The sequence below is a fragment of the Tamandua tetradactyla genome, chromosome 5 (genome assembly GCF_023851605.1).
Source record: "Tamandua tetradactyla isolate mTamTet1 chromosome 5, mTamTet1.pri, whole genome shotgun sequence".
NCBI lineage: Eukaryota > Metazoa > Chordata > Mammalia > Pilosa > Myrmecophagidae > Tamandua > Tamandua tetradactyla.
Window position 1 is genome coordinate 64,585,426 of NC_135331.1, and position 13,242 is coordinate 64,598,667.

Here is a 13,242-nt window from a genome sequence, read left to right on the forward strand (position 1 = left end):
CTAAGACAATAAACCTTAACAGAAAAGGCTGCTATCGGCAAGTCTAATTGCCAATTTTACAATTAAATCATTAAAAATACTAGAAGTATAGAAAAGAAAGGGGCAAAATCCTTTATTTTTCTTACTTTTATATCTGCAGTTTTATGACAATGAAATATTTGTCCTTCAATTATAATTGCTTCTTATTTCTTTTTATCTTCCCTTCACTACTCGTTTCTTGACATAATTGCTTGGCTCTTCGTTCACGATCCAGAATCTCTTTGGGGAACAGGATTTTCTCATCAAATACAGCTTTCAAAGCTACAAAATGATTAATAAAATGGCATGAAAGTTATATTTGGTAAGAGACTCTATTAAATCAAATAGTGGGGAAAATTCTGATGTTTTACCTTAAAAGTCTATATATTTCTAAAAATAAGCGTGTGTTTGGGGAAATGGTGTTTATGCTTCTGCCATTGCTTTTACTTCCATTTGAATTTAAAAACTAAATTGTAATAGAGTCCATTTTATTAATTATTACAACAGAGATTCTCCATTTAAAAGCAGAGGACTAAAGGAGCTTGGGTTTCTATTTTTATTCTTTAATCTACTTAACAGCTATCAAGAACCCATAAAGAGCCAAAAATATATATTCTGCATTGAAATAAGACAATTAAAATAATCAAAACACAGAGTGACTATCTGCATGACTAAACAAGAGCATCTGCAATCACATCCTTATATAAGATATTTTGATCTACAGGGATCTGTGACTTCAGGAAAAAAAAAAAGCCAAATCATCTTCATGGGTGATTATATTGTGCATCAGTGAGAAGCAGAGGGAAATTATACTATGCATTCAAGATCATCTTGGCCTTTTGCTTAATTTTAACATTTCAACAAATGTTTATTGAATGTACATTATGCACAATGTTCTGTGCTCAGGAATAAATGGAACATAAATATGACTAAATCACAGGCTTTCTTCCAACTGGTAGAAAGTAGGAACAGTACCCAAGTAACTGAAATAAAATATATAGTATGATACAGTTCTAAAAGAATCTGAGCAATATAAACTCTGCTTAAACATATAAAGAGATTATGCAAATATTCAGGTATCAGAAGAAAAGCTTTAAAAATTAGACTCTATGTGATATAGTCCTTGATGTCCAGCTAGAATTCTAATTGGTAATAAAGATCATGGAGGTTGGGAAAAGTTGGCAAAGAGAAAAAGAAATGTCAAGTAGAAGGAACGAAACAAATGAAAGTATTAAGAAACAAAAGCTACAGAAGCATAAAATATATTAAGGATATATATTAAGAACTATATTAAGAATAAAGTGGAATTTAAGATTGGAGCTGCACTGAGGAGGACTGTAACTTGTAAGGGAATGTGAAACAAAGACACTTAAACACTGAATGATTTCACAGTTCAGTGGTATCTTTGTGAATTTTTATTAAAAACAAAACAAAACAGAACTCTCCACCTTCAGGACAAACATGACTGCATAAGTCAAAACATCCTTCCCTCCTTGCACCTGGAAATTATACAAAAACGACCAGAAGCATTTGGGGAAATATCCCTGCAACCAGATTCTACCTTGAGCAGTACACAAAAATGTTGTAATCTGCAGTCTCAAAATATGAAGGACAGATAAACTGCAGAGAATGTGCAGAGGCTACACATCAAAAATTAAGTATAGAGAGGGTAAAGGCCAGCCATGGGAGCCTCTCAGAGAGTGCTAGCAAACTGACACTTATTAAAAGTGGGGGGCTTACTCTGCCACACATTGCTGTATCATTAGATTTTAGCTCTGGATACTAAATTTAGGGGAACAGGGCTAGAAGTAGAAACTGTCCTTGACCTCGGTTTGTTTCAGAGAAACAGCTGAAGCAGGGCTATATAAATAATTGTATACACAAAGTGTCTTTGCAAAAAGCAGTCTGTTGCTGTGTGTTGTAAAATATTGAAAGGAACCCTGATCCCACATCCCCAGCTCTCACACAGGATTTTATTGCAAATTTTAGATCTAAGGAAACACAATTCCTTAAAACCAGTTAATTAAAAGAGGAATTAAAGGAAGAGGCACTGCATGGTTACAAATATAAGCAAAACGAAATGAAAACAAAACAATGGATAAGCACAGCAAGATTATTCAAATGATGGAAATACCAAGAGAAGAATGTTGCCATTGGATATATCAATGTTACCAAGCATTCTGCCATAAATTAGAGAAAAACTTAAAAAGGCAATTGAAGGAAGGAAGATCTGAAGGCAGATCCCAAAGCAGAATTGAAAGAACTCGGTGAAGAGAGGTAGATACAAAAGTGTGAGAAAATGTGAACTGGCTGAACTAAGGGAAAAAAATGGAAAAAAAAATGTTACAAGGGAGAATAGACTGTGCACAAGAGAAAACAGTATAGAAATGAAAAAAAAAACAAATATAATAAGATGAAAATTTAAAAAAGAAAGCATTAGAGAGAAAGGCTAGACATTGAAGACAGAAAATAATAGATCCAAGAAACTCAAAATTGGAATGAGTCCTTAAGAAAGAAAATCAAAGCGGAACAAATACTTAAAGATATCATTTAATACAACTTTCCTCAGATGAAAGATACTGGACGCTTACTGAAAGGACACAATCTATGCCAACGATATATTACTCAGAATAGTCAAAACCCAGGCATGTTCTAGCAAAGTGATTAGACTTTAGAGGTAAAGAAAATAATCTGGCAGCCAGACAAAATGATCAAGTCATTCAAAAGGAGAAAAATATCTTTCTTGCCATTAGATACCATCATAGAAATGATGAATACCAGAAGACAATTGATCAACAACCATGAGATAATCAAGTATAGAACATTTGAGTCAAGAATATTATGTATATTCCAACTGTCCCTCAAATCTGACAACTACAAATAGTTTCAAATATGCAGGGAATTCAGGGACCATGGTCCCAAGCATGGCCCTTTGCGAGGAAATTACTAAAAGATAAACTGAGAAACGAGGGAGGAAAATTTGGAAAAGACCTGGTGGTGTGCACAGAATATATTTAAATACAGAACCAAGATAAAAACAATGTAGAGTTCAGGATAATAAAATAAAAAGTAAATGCTACATGACTGGCAGTCAACAAAAATTGGGAGGGGATGGGAAAAAGAAGCTTCTTTTGAGATGAGTCAATTCAAATGAATAGCCAAGAGACAAAGGTCAAGTAATACCAGCAAAAGCAATTTAACTACATAACAGTCAGCACACGATAGCATTATTGAGTAAAACTGTGGGGTGGAAAAAGAGAGGAGAAATGAGAAACATTTTAATTTTATCACTCATGGCATCAATCTAACATTCATTGTCTTAAAGAAATAAAGGATTTGGGAAGTCATATAAACATTTGATGATAAAGGTAACCACTGAGCTAACCATATAACTACCACCAACACCACACCAAATTAAAAAAAAACAAAAAGGAGAAAAAGCAGACCAGACAGTGAAAACATATACACACACATATCTATCTCATGCACACACACAGAAAAATTGCATAAAATAGTATGAGTGCAAAACCAGATATATCTGTCTACCATATCTATAAATTTAAATGTGCTCAAATTTCTTGATTTAAAAAAAAACAAGGTTTTAAATGGATCAAAAAGCGAAAACAAAAAACATCTATAAAAAAGTGATTTCAGTAATTTGAAATAAAATGATGGGAAAAAGACACTGGACAAATGAAAACCAAAAGAAAGCAGGGGGTCACAATCTAAAGTCATAAACACACGTAAAAACCTTGAAACTACATACCAGAGGCCAGTAAGAGTGGTTACCAGAAATGGTTGAGAGTGGAATTGGGCAAAGGAGAGACATGGGAGGGAGAGAAACTTCTAATGGAAAAACATTTCATATATATATTCTAATATTTGGCCTGGTTGAATATTTTCTCTACATTAGCAATAAGACAAAAAATTAATAAACCTGGAGCTAGCTCATAAATGAAGTATAAATGAAAAGCTACTACTTTCCATTTGCCTTAAACCAGCCATATAAGACAATGTGGATTTCTGTACATTAGCATTGGCTCCTGTCTCATAGGACTGCAGATTAGCATATCATAATCAGAAGGAATTTCAAATGCTTAAAATTCTCCAGAGATAGACTCCAGAAGCCAGAATGTTATTTTTGAAAAAAAACTCTAGCTGTTTTACTGAGATTTGTTTCTCAACTCAAGGGGGAATTTTCACTGTAATTGATTAGGTTTCAGGGCAATTAAACCAGTAAGTAACTGACAGGTTCTTGTAAGAGCTAGAGAGTGACTATGTCTAGAGGATGGCTGATTGCTTTTGAGTTAAAACCAGGTATTTTAAAGTTCACATAGGCACCAGTGGGTCCTTGTCTGCAGCTTATAATGTGGGGAGCTCTCTTGAAAAAGAATGTTAAGCTATAAATACAATATTAGTTTTAAAATACATATATACAAAAAAGTGACTATCCACTTAGAATGAGGAAATGAATCTCAGCAAATCGCTGGGGCCAAGTTTTTTCCTTCTGAGAACTTGTTTAGGAAAAGCGCCCAAAATGTTTGCACGGAAATGATTTTTGCTTGCAACCTGACTTTCCCTCCTCAGCTACAGCTCTAACAACTCTGAGCAATTCCTAACAGTTTTGCAGGTAAGAGGATGTAAAACTTAACCTTCACTGACTTCATCTTACGTCCTATTCTTGGGGCAAAACCTATGTCATTAGCTTAACACTTTCTAAATGGATAATGGTAATCAATCCCTCTCACTATTTATAGAAACTTCTCTTGGATAAATGGCATAAAGTTTTCATATGATGATGGAAGTGCATCTGCCATGGATTATTATACACATAAGGAAGCATTAACCATGTATTGAAATTTGCAAAGAACATAAAAGAACATCTGTAACTCTGACATGCTGCCTTTTTGGACGTATTAACTTAGGTTGACTATGGTGCTCAGTTATTTCCATCAAAAACTAATCTAGGTATTGCAGTTGAAAGGACTGAAGGAAATTTGCAGGTGTAAGGAAAGCCTCTAATAGCTTACTTTCAATAAGGGAGATTATTTATCCTGGGTAATCTTGGTGGGTCAGACTTAATTAATATTGGAAGACCTTAAAAGCTAGGCTGTGGCTTCCCTCAGAATAAGAAGCAATTCCACCTATGGATAACAGCTTCTGCCTGTGCCTATATGCTATCTTATGACCTCCCTTCCTGACTGCCTACAGATTTTGGACATGATGAGGCAGCAAGCATAAGCAATCACATAAGCCAAATTCTTATAATAAAGTTCTTACCATGTGTACTATATGTCCTTCTTTCCTGGTTGAACCCTGACTGAACCACTTGACAGGAAGTACACTGTTGACCCCAAAATAATCCACAAGGGTGATGTGTTCTTATTAGGACAATCAGACTGATTTGACTCATGTAATCGCATCTCTTCTTAAAACTCTACAGAGACTTCCTTTTTTTTTTTTTTTTTGCATAAGTAGGAACTGGGAATTGAACCCAGGTCTCTGGTACCCAAAGACTTCCTTTAACAGTTAGAATAAATCCAAATTCCTTGCAAGGCTCTATGGCCCCACAGGATGTGACTCTTTCTCCCCTCCAACCTCATTTCATACCAATCTGCTCTCTGACCTTTCTGTCCCTGGAACACCACAGCCTTGCTCCCACTTCAGTGGCTTTACACTTTTGTTCCCTCTCCCTGGAATAATCTGCCCTAAAGTCTTTGTGGGACTGCATCTTTCATTTCAGGATTCAGTTCAAATTACAGAGAGCTCTTCACTGACATAACCCCTTAATCACACTCTATCACATCATCTTGCTTTATTTTCTTCAGTTCTTCAGTATTAATATTGCTATCAAAACTTATCTTGTTCTTTTACTTATTAACTATTTATTGTCTCTCTCTGTTCCCCTAGGTAATGAGTTTACTGAGAGCAAAGACCTTGCCTACTCTTGCACACTATATACTCATACCATCTAGCATTGGGTCTGGTACATGAAAGGTGCTGAAAAATATGTTTGTGGAATGAATGAAGGAACCTCCAGGCATACTAAGGGACAAGTCACTCCTTGAGTTTGGAATTTCTGCATTCCACAGACCTCAGGGCTCTACAGTGGAGGAAAAGGGGTAGTCCCTGCTGTCTTTTGTCAGAGACTACACTCCTTCCCCCAACCCCAGCTCTTAAAAATCAAGCACCCAGTGTTATTGGTAACCATTTACATGCACTATTTTCTACCTGGGAAAGCATGACATTTAAACAGTCATCACTTCACTTTATGGTCGGTTGCCTGACAAGATTTGTTATAATGATAACCACAAAGGTGTTTTAAAAGCAAGGAAAGTGAATTAAGTGGTGGTCATTAAAGCAATCCAACACACTTTCTCTAAGTACACTGATATTGTGATTTTAATACAGCAGAGTCAGTTAATCTTTCGTCTTCTGATCCTTCCCTTGCACCCTGATTGGCAACTAAGTCGGATGAACAATAGAGCAACATTCACAATGCTAGCCCGGCAAGAAGGTACTTGTCAGCTACTTTATTTAAATATAGCATCGCAATGACCAGCTGTTAGTCTTTGACTGAACAGTTTTCAAAAAAAAAAAAACTGCTTTCTGGTTCTCATCCTCCATCCTATTCTAAGTTATCTGGACCAGCGCTTTTTAAAGTTTAACATCTGTAAGAATCATCTGAGAATCATATTAAAATTCAGGTATTGATCCAGTAGGTCTAGAAGTGGGGGGGAGGGGGCAGAGAAGGTTGCATTTCTATCAGACTCCCGTGTGATGGCCACGGTATTAGCCACTGATTATATTTTGATGTCAAAACTCTAATTACTAAATCTAAAGTCTAGATTGGCATTGCTGATCGGTCATTGGTTTTCAGCCACAAAGAATCAGGTAATAAAGATAGCAAGTTGGTGAGAAAGGGGTGAGGATTGGTCAAAATACTTGAATAGTGTTCATATGATTCATAAGTGATGGTGGTTTGGGACCTGTTGAAACTTCTAAAAATGTGTTTTATATATATTAACTGTTAGAAAGCCAACCTGAAAGAGAATAAACATTCACCCAATTGTGGAGAAGAAAAGAACTTATTCATGGTCTTGTACAAATGGGCGCCCAGCCTAAAAATGGTGGCTGGCATGCCAAGCAACTGAATGCCATAGGTTTTTATATCCTACGCCTAGCATGCAGGCCCCTCCCCTGTTTATCTGCTGACTGGACGCTCCAGAGGTTACAACCTATCTAGATGGTCAAATTCAAATTTCCCACCGAAGGTTCCCACTTTTGACTACGCTTTACATTTCAGTGACCTTGGCCTTTACTGATTTAAATTTGTTTCTTCCAATTTGGCACCAGTTCTAGACTTACATCAGAGGTTCTCTCCTTCCTTGCCTATAAGACCAATTTGAGCTTTCCTGTAGCCCCTTTCCTGCACCATCTTGCGTGAAAGCAAAACTTAATTTTATTCTTACATTAACTACTTCCCAAATTTTGAATGTGTATGTATGTATGTGTGATTTTCAGGATGACTTGGTGATATATTGGTAAAAAATAAAAAGAAATGGAATAAAAGGAAGGATTTCTACCCTAAAATGCCTCTGAGTTTGGTAATCATTCTAGATCTTTAATTATCTAAAATTTTCTGATGCATGCCATGTAGAGCAATCTCTCATTTCTTACTTGAAAGGAATGCATCATAGATGCTTTCTTCCTGCATTTTAATTATTTGTTCAACTAAGCATTTTTACATAATATCAGCAATTTTTTTTCTTTACTAGTACTAAATTTAAGGCTATATTCTAAAGCAAAAACATACTAAACTGATCTTATTAAAACCCCATAGTTTCAGAACTGTGGGGAAAAAATGGAAAACCATGCATTGTCTCTAGCACATCCTTCTGGATTGTCAGATTCTAGTTGAGTTCACCGCTTCTGAACTACATTGTTCCTTTTCTTAAATTGCAGTGTACTGACAAATATGCACACTCTCTTGTCTGGTAGAGTGTGAATTGACTTCTCACCCTTTGTAGGGAAACCATTTGGGATACCTATCTGCAAACTGGACTGAAACTTGTTACCTTACACAAATAGTCAACCCTTACCAAATTTTCGATTATTTTGGTTTCCTTCAATTTCTAGATATAACCCTACAAACTTTTCTAGTTTTTCTCCCTAGAACTTGGGGACACTGTAACCAAGAACTAAAACCTGACTGTGGAGATCCATAACTGGGTGGACTCTACAACTGACCCTTGCCACCACCTCTCAGCCTAGGTTTGTCTGATTTTGCAATACCAATAAGAATCCCCAAAAGATGGTTTCTTAGACCCAGCTTCCTCAAGACCAGGAGGCATGTGATTGACTCTGAGTGGTTCAGAGGTGAAAGACATTCATTTGTTTTGAAAAAAGGGGGATACTGACACTATTGAACCTTACCTGAGCCCTGTGCTCTGGGAAAGCTGAGCCAATGAAGAAATCCCCCCACCCTTTCAGATTCTGGAAGCAGCTAACCACAGAGGACCTCTCTATTCTCACATATTTTAAGATAAGACCCTCTCTGTTTTTCCTTAGGTGGTCTAGAAGACTTGAGGATGACATTTGTGCACCTGCCCCCTTAAAAGTTTGGATCATTCCTTTTCTTTGAGATGTTCCTCATTAATGATGCTCTCCCTACGCAACAGCAGACTAAAATAATCTTCTTAATTGTATGATGCATTTTGCTTTTGAAAGAGCCAAACGACAACAACAACAACAACAGTTCAGCCATAGTATCATTAATGCAGCATATTCTCTAGCCTCGAAGTTTTAAAGATTTTATAGATACAACGTGAATGGATTCTGGGGAATTTATTGGCAAAACCTGACCCAGAGCTAGTTCTAAGCCATTTTCAGTTTTTTTAATAAGGCATATCAAACAGGAGTTTCAAGCTGTTTGGGAACCCATTGGGAACAACTTGGAAGCAAAGAGAGAGTTTCAAGTTAAATGGAAAAGAAAAAGAATACAAAAGGACATTAAAAACCCAGTAGGTAGGACTAAAAAGTCACTTACGGATTATGAAGTGTTTGAAAACTGTGCCAAATTCCAAAGTGATACTTTAAAACCTTGAAAGTAAGTCTGGAAAATTGCCTCTCATCGTACAATTGCCAATGACCTTTGACATACTTAATTATGGAGATTGCAAGAATGTGTATAAAAGGCAGTGCAGACTTAAGGTAGACTCTCTAATGATTGCTTAGATGGGGAATATATTGGTAATTGAGTAATATATTGGTATTTGGGTTTACAGAACAATCATGCATAAAATACAGGATTCCCATATACAATCTATAACTAATACCGTGCATTGTTATGGTACAATTTGTTAAAATTGGTGAAAGTGCATTTTTATCATTGTACTGTTAACTTTAGACCATGGGTTAACTTAGGTTATACTGCAGTGTGCAGTTCTATGGATTTTTTTTTTCTATTCTTACTACCATATATACAATCTAACATTCACCCCCTTTTAACCACATTCAAATGTGTGATTCACTTAGTTTTATTATTTTTTATTTATCAGCAACTGACTCTGGTAAGTGTTATATACCATAGCATGAATAAAGAGCAAACATACACATATATCGAGTCTCAGCTGCGGAAAAAAAAAAAGTACTCAAAGCGCAGTAGTTAGGATGAATGGTGCTCAACAGTGGTTCCTGGAGAAGAAAAATAGGAAAGCAAGAACAAAGATCTTTCACCAAGTCTTCAAAGTAACAGCACTGAAAAAAAGTGCTCTTTTATAATAACAATTTTAAAATTCAGCAGCATTCTCCTGAAAAGGAGATGAACAATTTGAAAGGAAAGTGATAAAAATGAGTAATATTGTAAAATGGCTGGTTTTAGAAAGCAGCACGAGAACAGGCTGCAGAGGGAACACGATTTGAACAGAGACGACCTCACCAAACTTCTCAGCAGTTTGCAAGTGCTCCATGAGCTGGCCTCCATCTCCCTGGCTAGCCTTCATTCTCACCCTGCTTCTAATAGACCCCAACCTGCTGGAGCTACAATAGAACCCTTCACATACCACGTTACTCATGCCACCTTACACTTGCATATGCGTTACACCTTTGCCAAAAACATCACTCCCCTCTTTTCTTGCCTAGCTAATATCAACTTGACTTTTAATATCCAGCTTAGACATAATTTAGCTGCCCTCAAAAAACCATTTCTAAATCTCCATGTACCCCTACAATACTCACTGCTTATTTTCATCATAGATCTTATTGCAAAAAATTATTTGTTTCCTTCTCTGTCTATTTCCCCAACTATACTACGAGATCTCTGAAGACTGGGCCCATCCACTCTCTCTGAATCTCCAGCATCCTGCACAGGCACTGGCCAGAGTGAGCATTCAATATCTAATTAGGGAAAGGCTGAATACATAAATGGGCAAACGCTAGTTCAGAATCTTCTAGGCAAAGAGTATATGATGTTAAGCAGAATGTGTTATGATCCCCTCCCATTCTCCAGACCTTTGCTTCCAAACAGCACACCCCTTTTCCCCAGGGGACACATGCAATGGATGGAAGGCAAAATTCCATCATCTCCATAAGGAAATAAATACCTCCCTACTGCACCAATTAATATTCCTCAGGGATGATACTGAACTTCTTTCTCAGAGGATTTGAAAATTTCAGAGACTATAAATTTGAGATGACTCAAGTGCATTTCTGATCTTTTCACGGTCACAGGAATTTTTCATTAATTATTTTAATGAGTTTCCCTGCAGTATCCATATGCGAGCTGAGTGCTTCGCTGAGAATCAGGTTGTGCCTTGTGCTCCCACAAGGAGTTGCAAATCCCATAAGGCCCCCATTTGCTGGGAGGATTTTTGTCCAGACATTATTCTCCAAATTCACAGAAACTCAGATTCCTATAATGGTCTGAAAAATAAAGCATCCCTTCTGCACATCTTGTTTCCAAATCTCCAGAGATCATTCACTTATATTGTCTAACTTAAACTTCCTTCTCTGTCCTATCATCATATTAACTTAGCATTGCAGCTGGAAGCCTCCAAGACAATACACTTTAAGTAGCCTCTATTTTTAGTGTTTCACATGAAAAGAACAAATTAAGTTTGTCAGAGATTCTGTTCCAAGGCAGTCTTATGATGTTTCTTTCTCCGGCATCAGTTTCAAAAATTAAGGTTATTTGGGGGCAGGGTTTCTCATCCACGGCAGATTCATGATACATGCTCATGACATTCTGACTTCAGAAAAGCTACAAAATAAAAAGACCTTTCATGTGTTCCAGCCCATTGGCTATCCTTTCTGAAAGCGCAGATCTGCAACCGAGCAATAAATCTTAACAGTCATGCCACACTTCATTTCCCTGCAACCTCACAACACAACGCTTTCTACTTTCATGCTTTTCTACTTTATTTTTAAATGAGTTGAGTTTCATGGGGGGAGACGATGAAGGTTTATGATGGCTGAGGACTTACTTTCGGAAAGTGATGGAAGCTCTGGAATTTGGGGGTTTTCCTCGTCTGGCTCTTCCTTAAAGTATTTCTCAGGGTCAAGAAGAAAAGCAGGTTTATTCACTTCGGGAAGTTCCTTCAGGGCTCTGATGTTTAATGACCTAAATGCGCCTTCTCAAAGCAGGTTTCAGGGGAGGATGGGAGAAAAATACAGTATCAGTAATTCCTCGGAAGAAGCTAGCACACTTCTCAGCAAAGTTAATGTTTTAAAATTTATCCTTCCTCTTACTCAGCTGGTACAGCTGCAATGATCAGCAAACGCTATCAACACAGCTGCTCAAGAGAAATCCACATGGTCCTTTCTATCCAAAGTAACCAAAAGAATTCTAGGCTTCACATTTATTTATTTATTTATTTTTATCTTGTATTCTTTTGCTATTTTCACTTGAAAATGAGTATTCTGAAGTTTTGGAAAAGCTCCAGTCTCTCTTCCATCGACAAGAAAATTGTGTCCTTTGTGAAACGGAATCTACGTTTCTAATGTTTAATTCAACAAAACATCTACAATTTTGAATTTTCAGGTGCTTTTTCATCTTGCTAAAATGTAAACCAGAGCTGGGTTATTGTATTTCTGTGCACAATGAGATGGTGGGAAGCTATTTTAACCACATTCCTAAGAGCAAAGTCCTGGATAAAATGAAAAAAAAAAAGTTTTCATTTTGCTTCATGTGATAAATGGAAATGGAAATCAACAAAAGCTTAATTCAAGGTTTGGTTTAATATCTATGTTGGGTTGTTGGCTTTGTGAAGGCAAGAACTGTCCTGTTGCCATTGCAATGGTCTCATTACCTAGGAAAAGGAAGTATACATATTCCACACCTGCTAAGGACTAGTGATGTGCTATGTCAGTGATTCTCAAACTTTAATCAGCAAAAGAATCCCATGGAGAGCCTATGGAAACCTAGATTCCAGTTTTTTCTTAGTTTGGCTGGAGTAGAGCACCAGAATATACATTTCTAACAAGTTCCAGGTGTTGCTGATGCTGCTAGACCAGGGACCATGCTTTGAGTCAATGTGCTATATTGGTCAAAGAAGGAATCACTACACCCTGTATGATGTCATCATATGTACCTGGCAGATAAGGAAGCAGAGGCTCTGAATGCTTCAGTGATTTGTCTGAGTCTATAATAAGGTAAAGGGCAGATCAGGGATTTAACCTCAAAAATGTTTAACTCCAAAGGTTGTGCACCAAGGTACATAATAATAATAATGATAATCATATTAAGGGTCTACAATGTGGCAGGCACTGTTCAAAATACATATAATAGCTCAGGAACACTATGGAATATATGAGATTATAAATGTATACTGACTGGTAGCAAATAATTATGTACCTTTTGATAGCTAAGTTTTTCCAGAAATTCTATAATCAGCATATCTGCTCTATGGGAGCACAGTTTCCCCTTGGATATAAGGTGAAAAAGAGTAAAAAAGTCTCATGATATGATGGAAATTTGAAAATGATTCTCACACAAGTTTGTAAATGATTCACTTCATTGTGATAGTGAATCCTTTGTTTCAATTACATTTTTCATGGTTCTTTTCTGGTCCACCAAAAACTAGACCAATGCATTTTTTCCAAATGGTTTTAGGCTTCCTAAGAGCAAAGACAATTTTTATTCATCCTCTTCTCTTAAACAGTTAGGGGAAAAAATTAACATTGTGGTGCCAAATATTTGGGGGGAAACTACAGTAAGCACTTCGA

The 13,242-nt window shown here is 36.7% G+C and overlaps 1 protein-coding gene across 1 annotated transcript in view; it reads right to left on the reverse strand.

Moving 5' to 3' along the window:
- WDR49 (WD repeat domain 49) overlaps positions 1-13,242 on the reverse strand; it is a 117,383-nt gene continuing 104,141 nt past the window's right edge. The window contains exons 16-17 of the mRNA XM_077159374.1: positions 11,502-11,648; positions 1-300 (exon numbers count right to left, since the gene is read on the reverse strand). Coding sequence (XP_077015489.1) covers positions 170-300; positions 11,502-11,648 — 278 coding nt within the window. The 3' untranslated portion in view covers positions 1-169. The remainder of the gene's footprint in view (positions 301-11,501; positions 11,649-13,242) is intronic.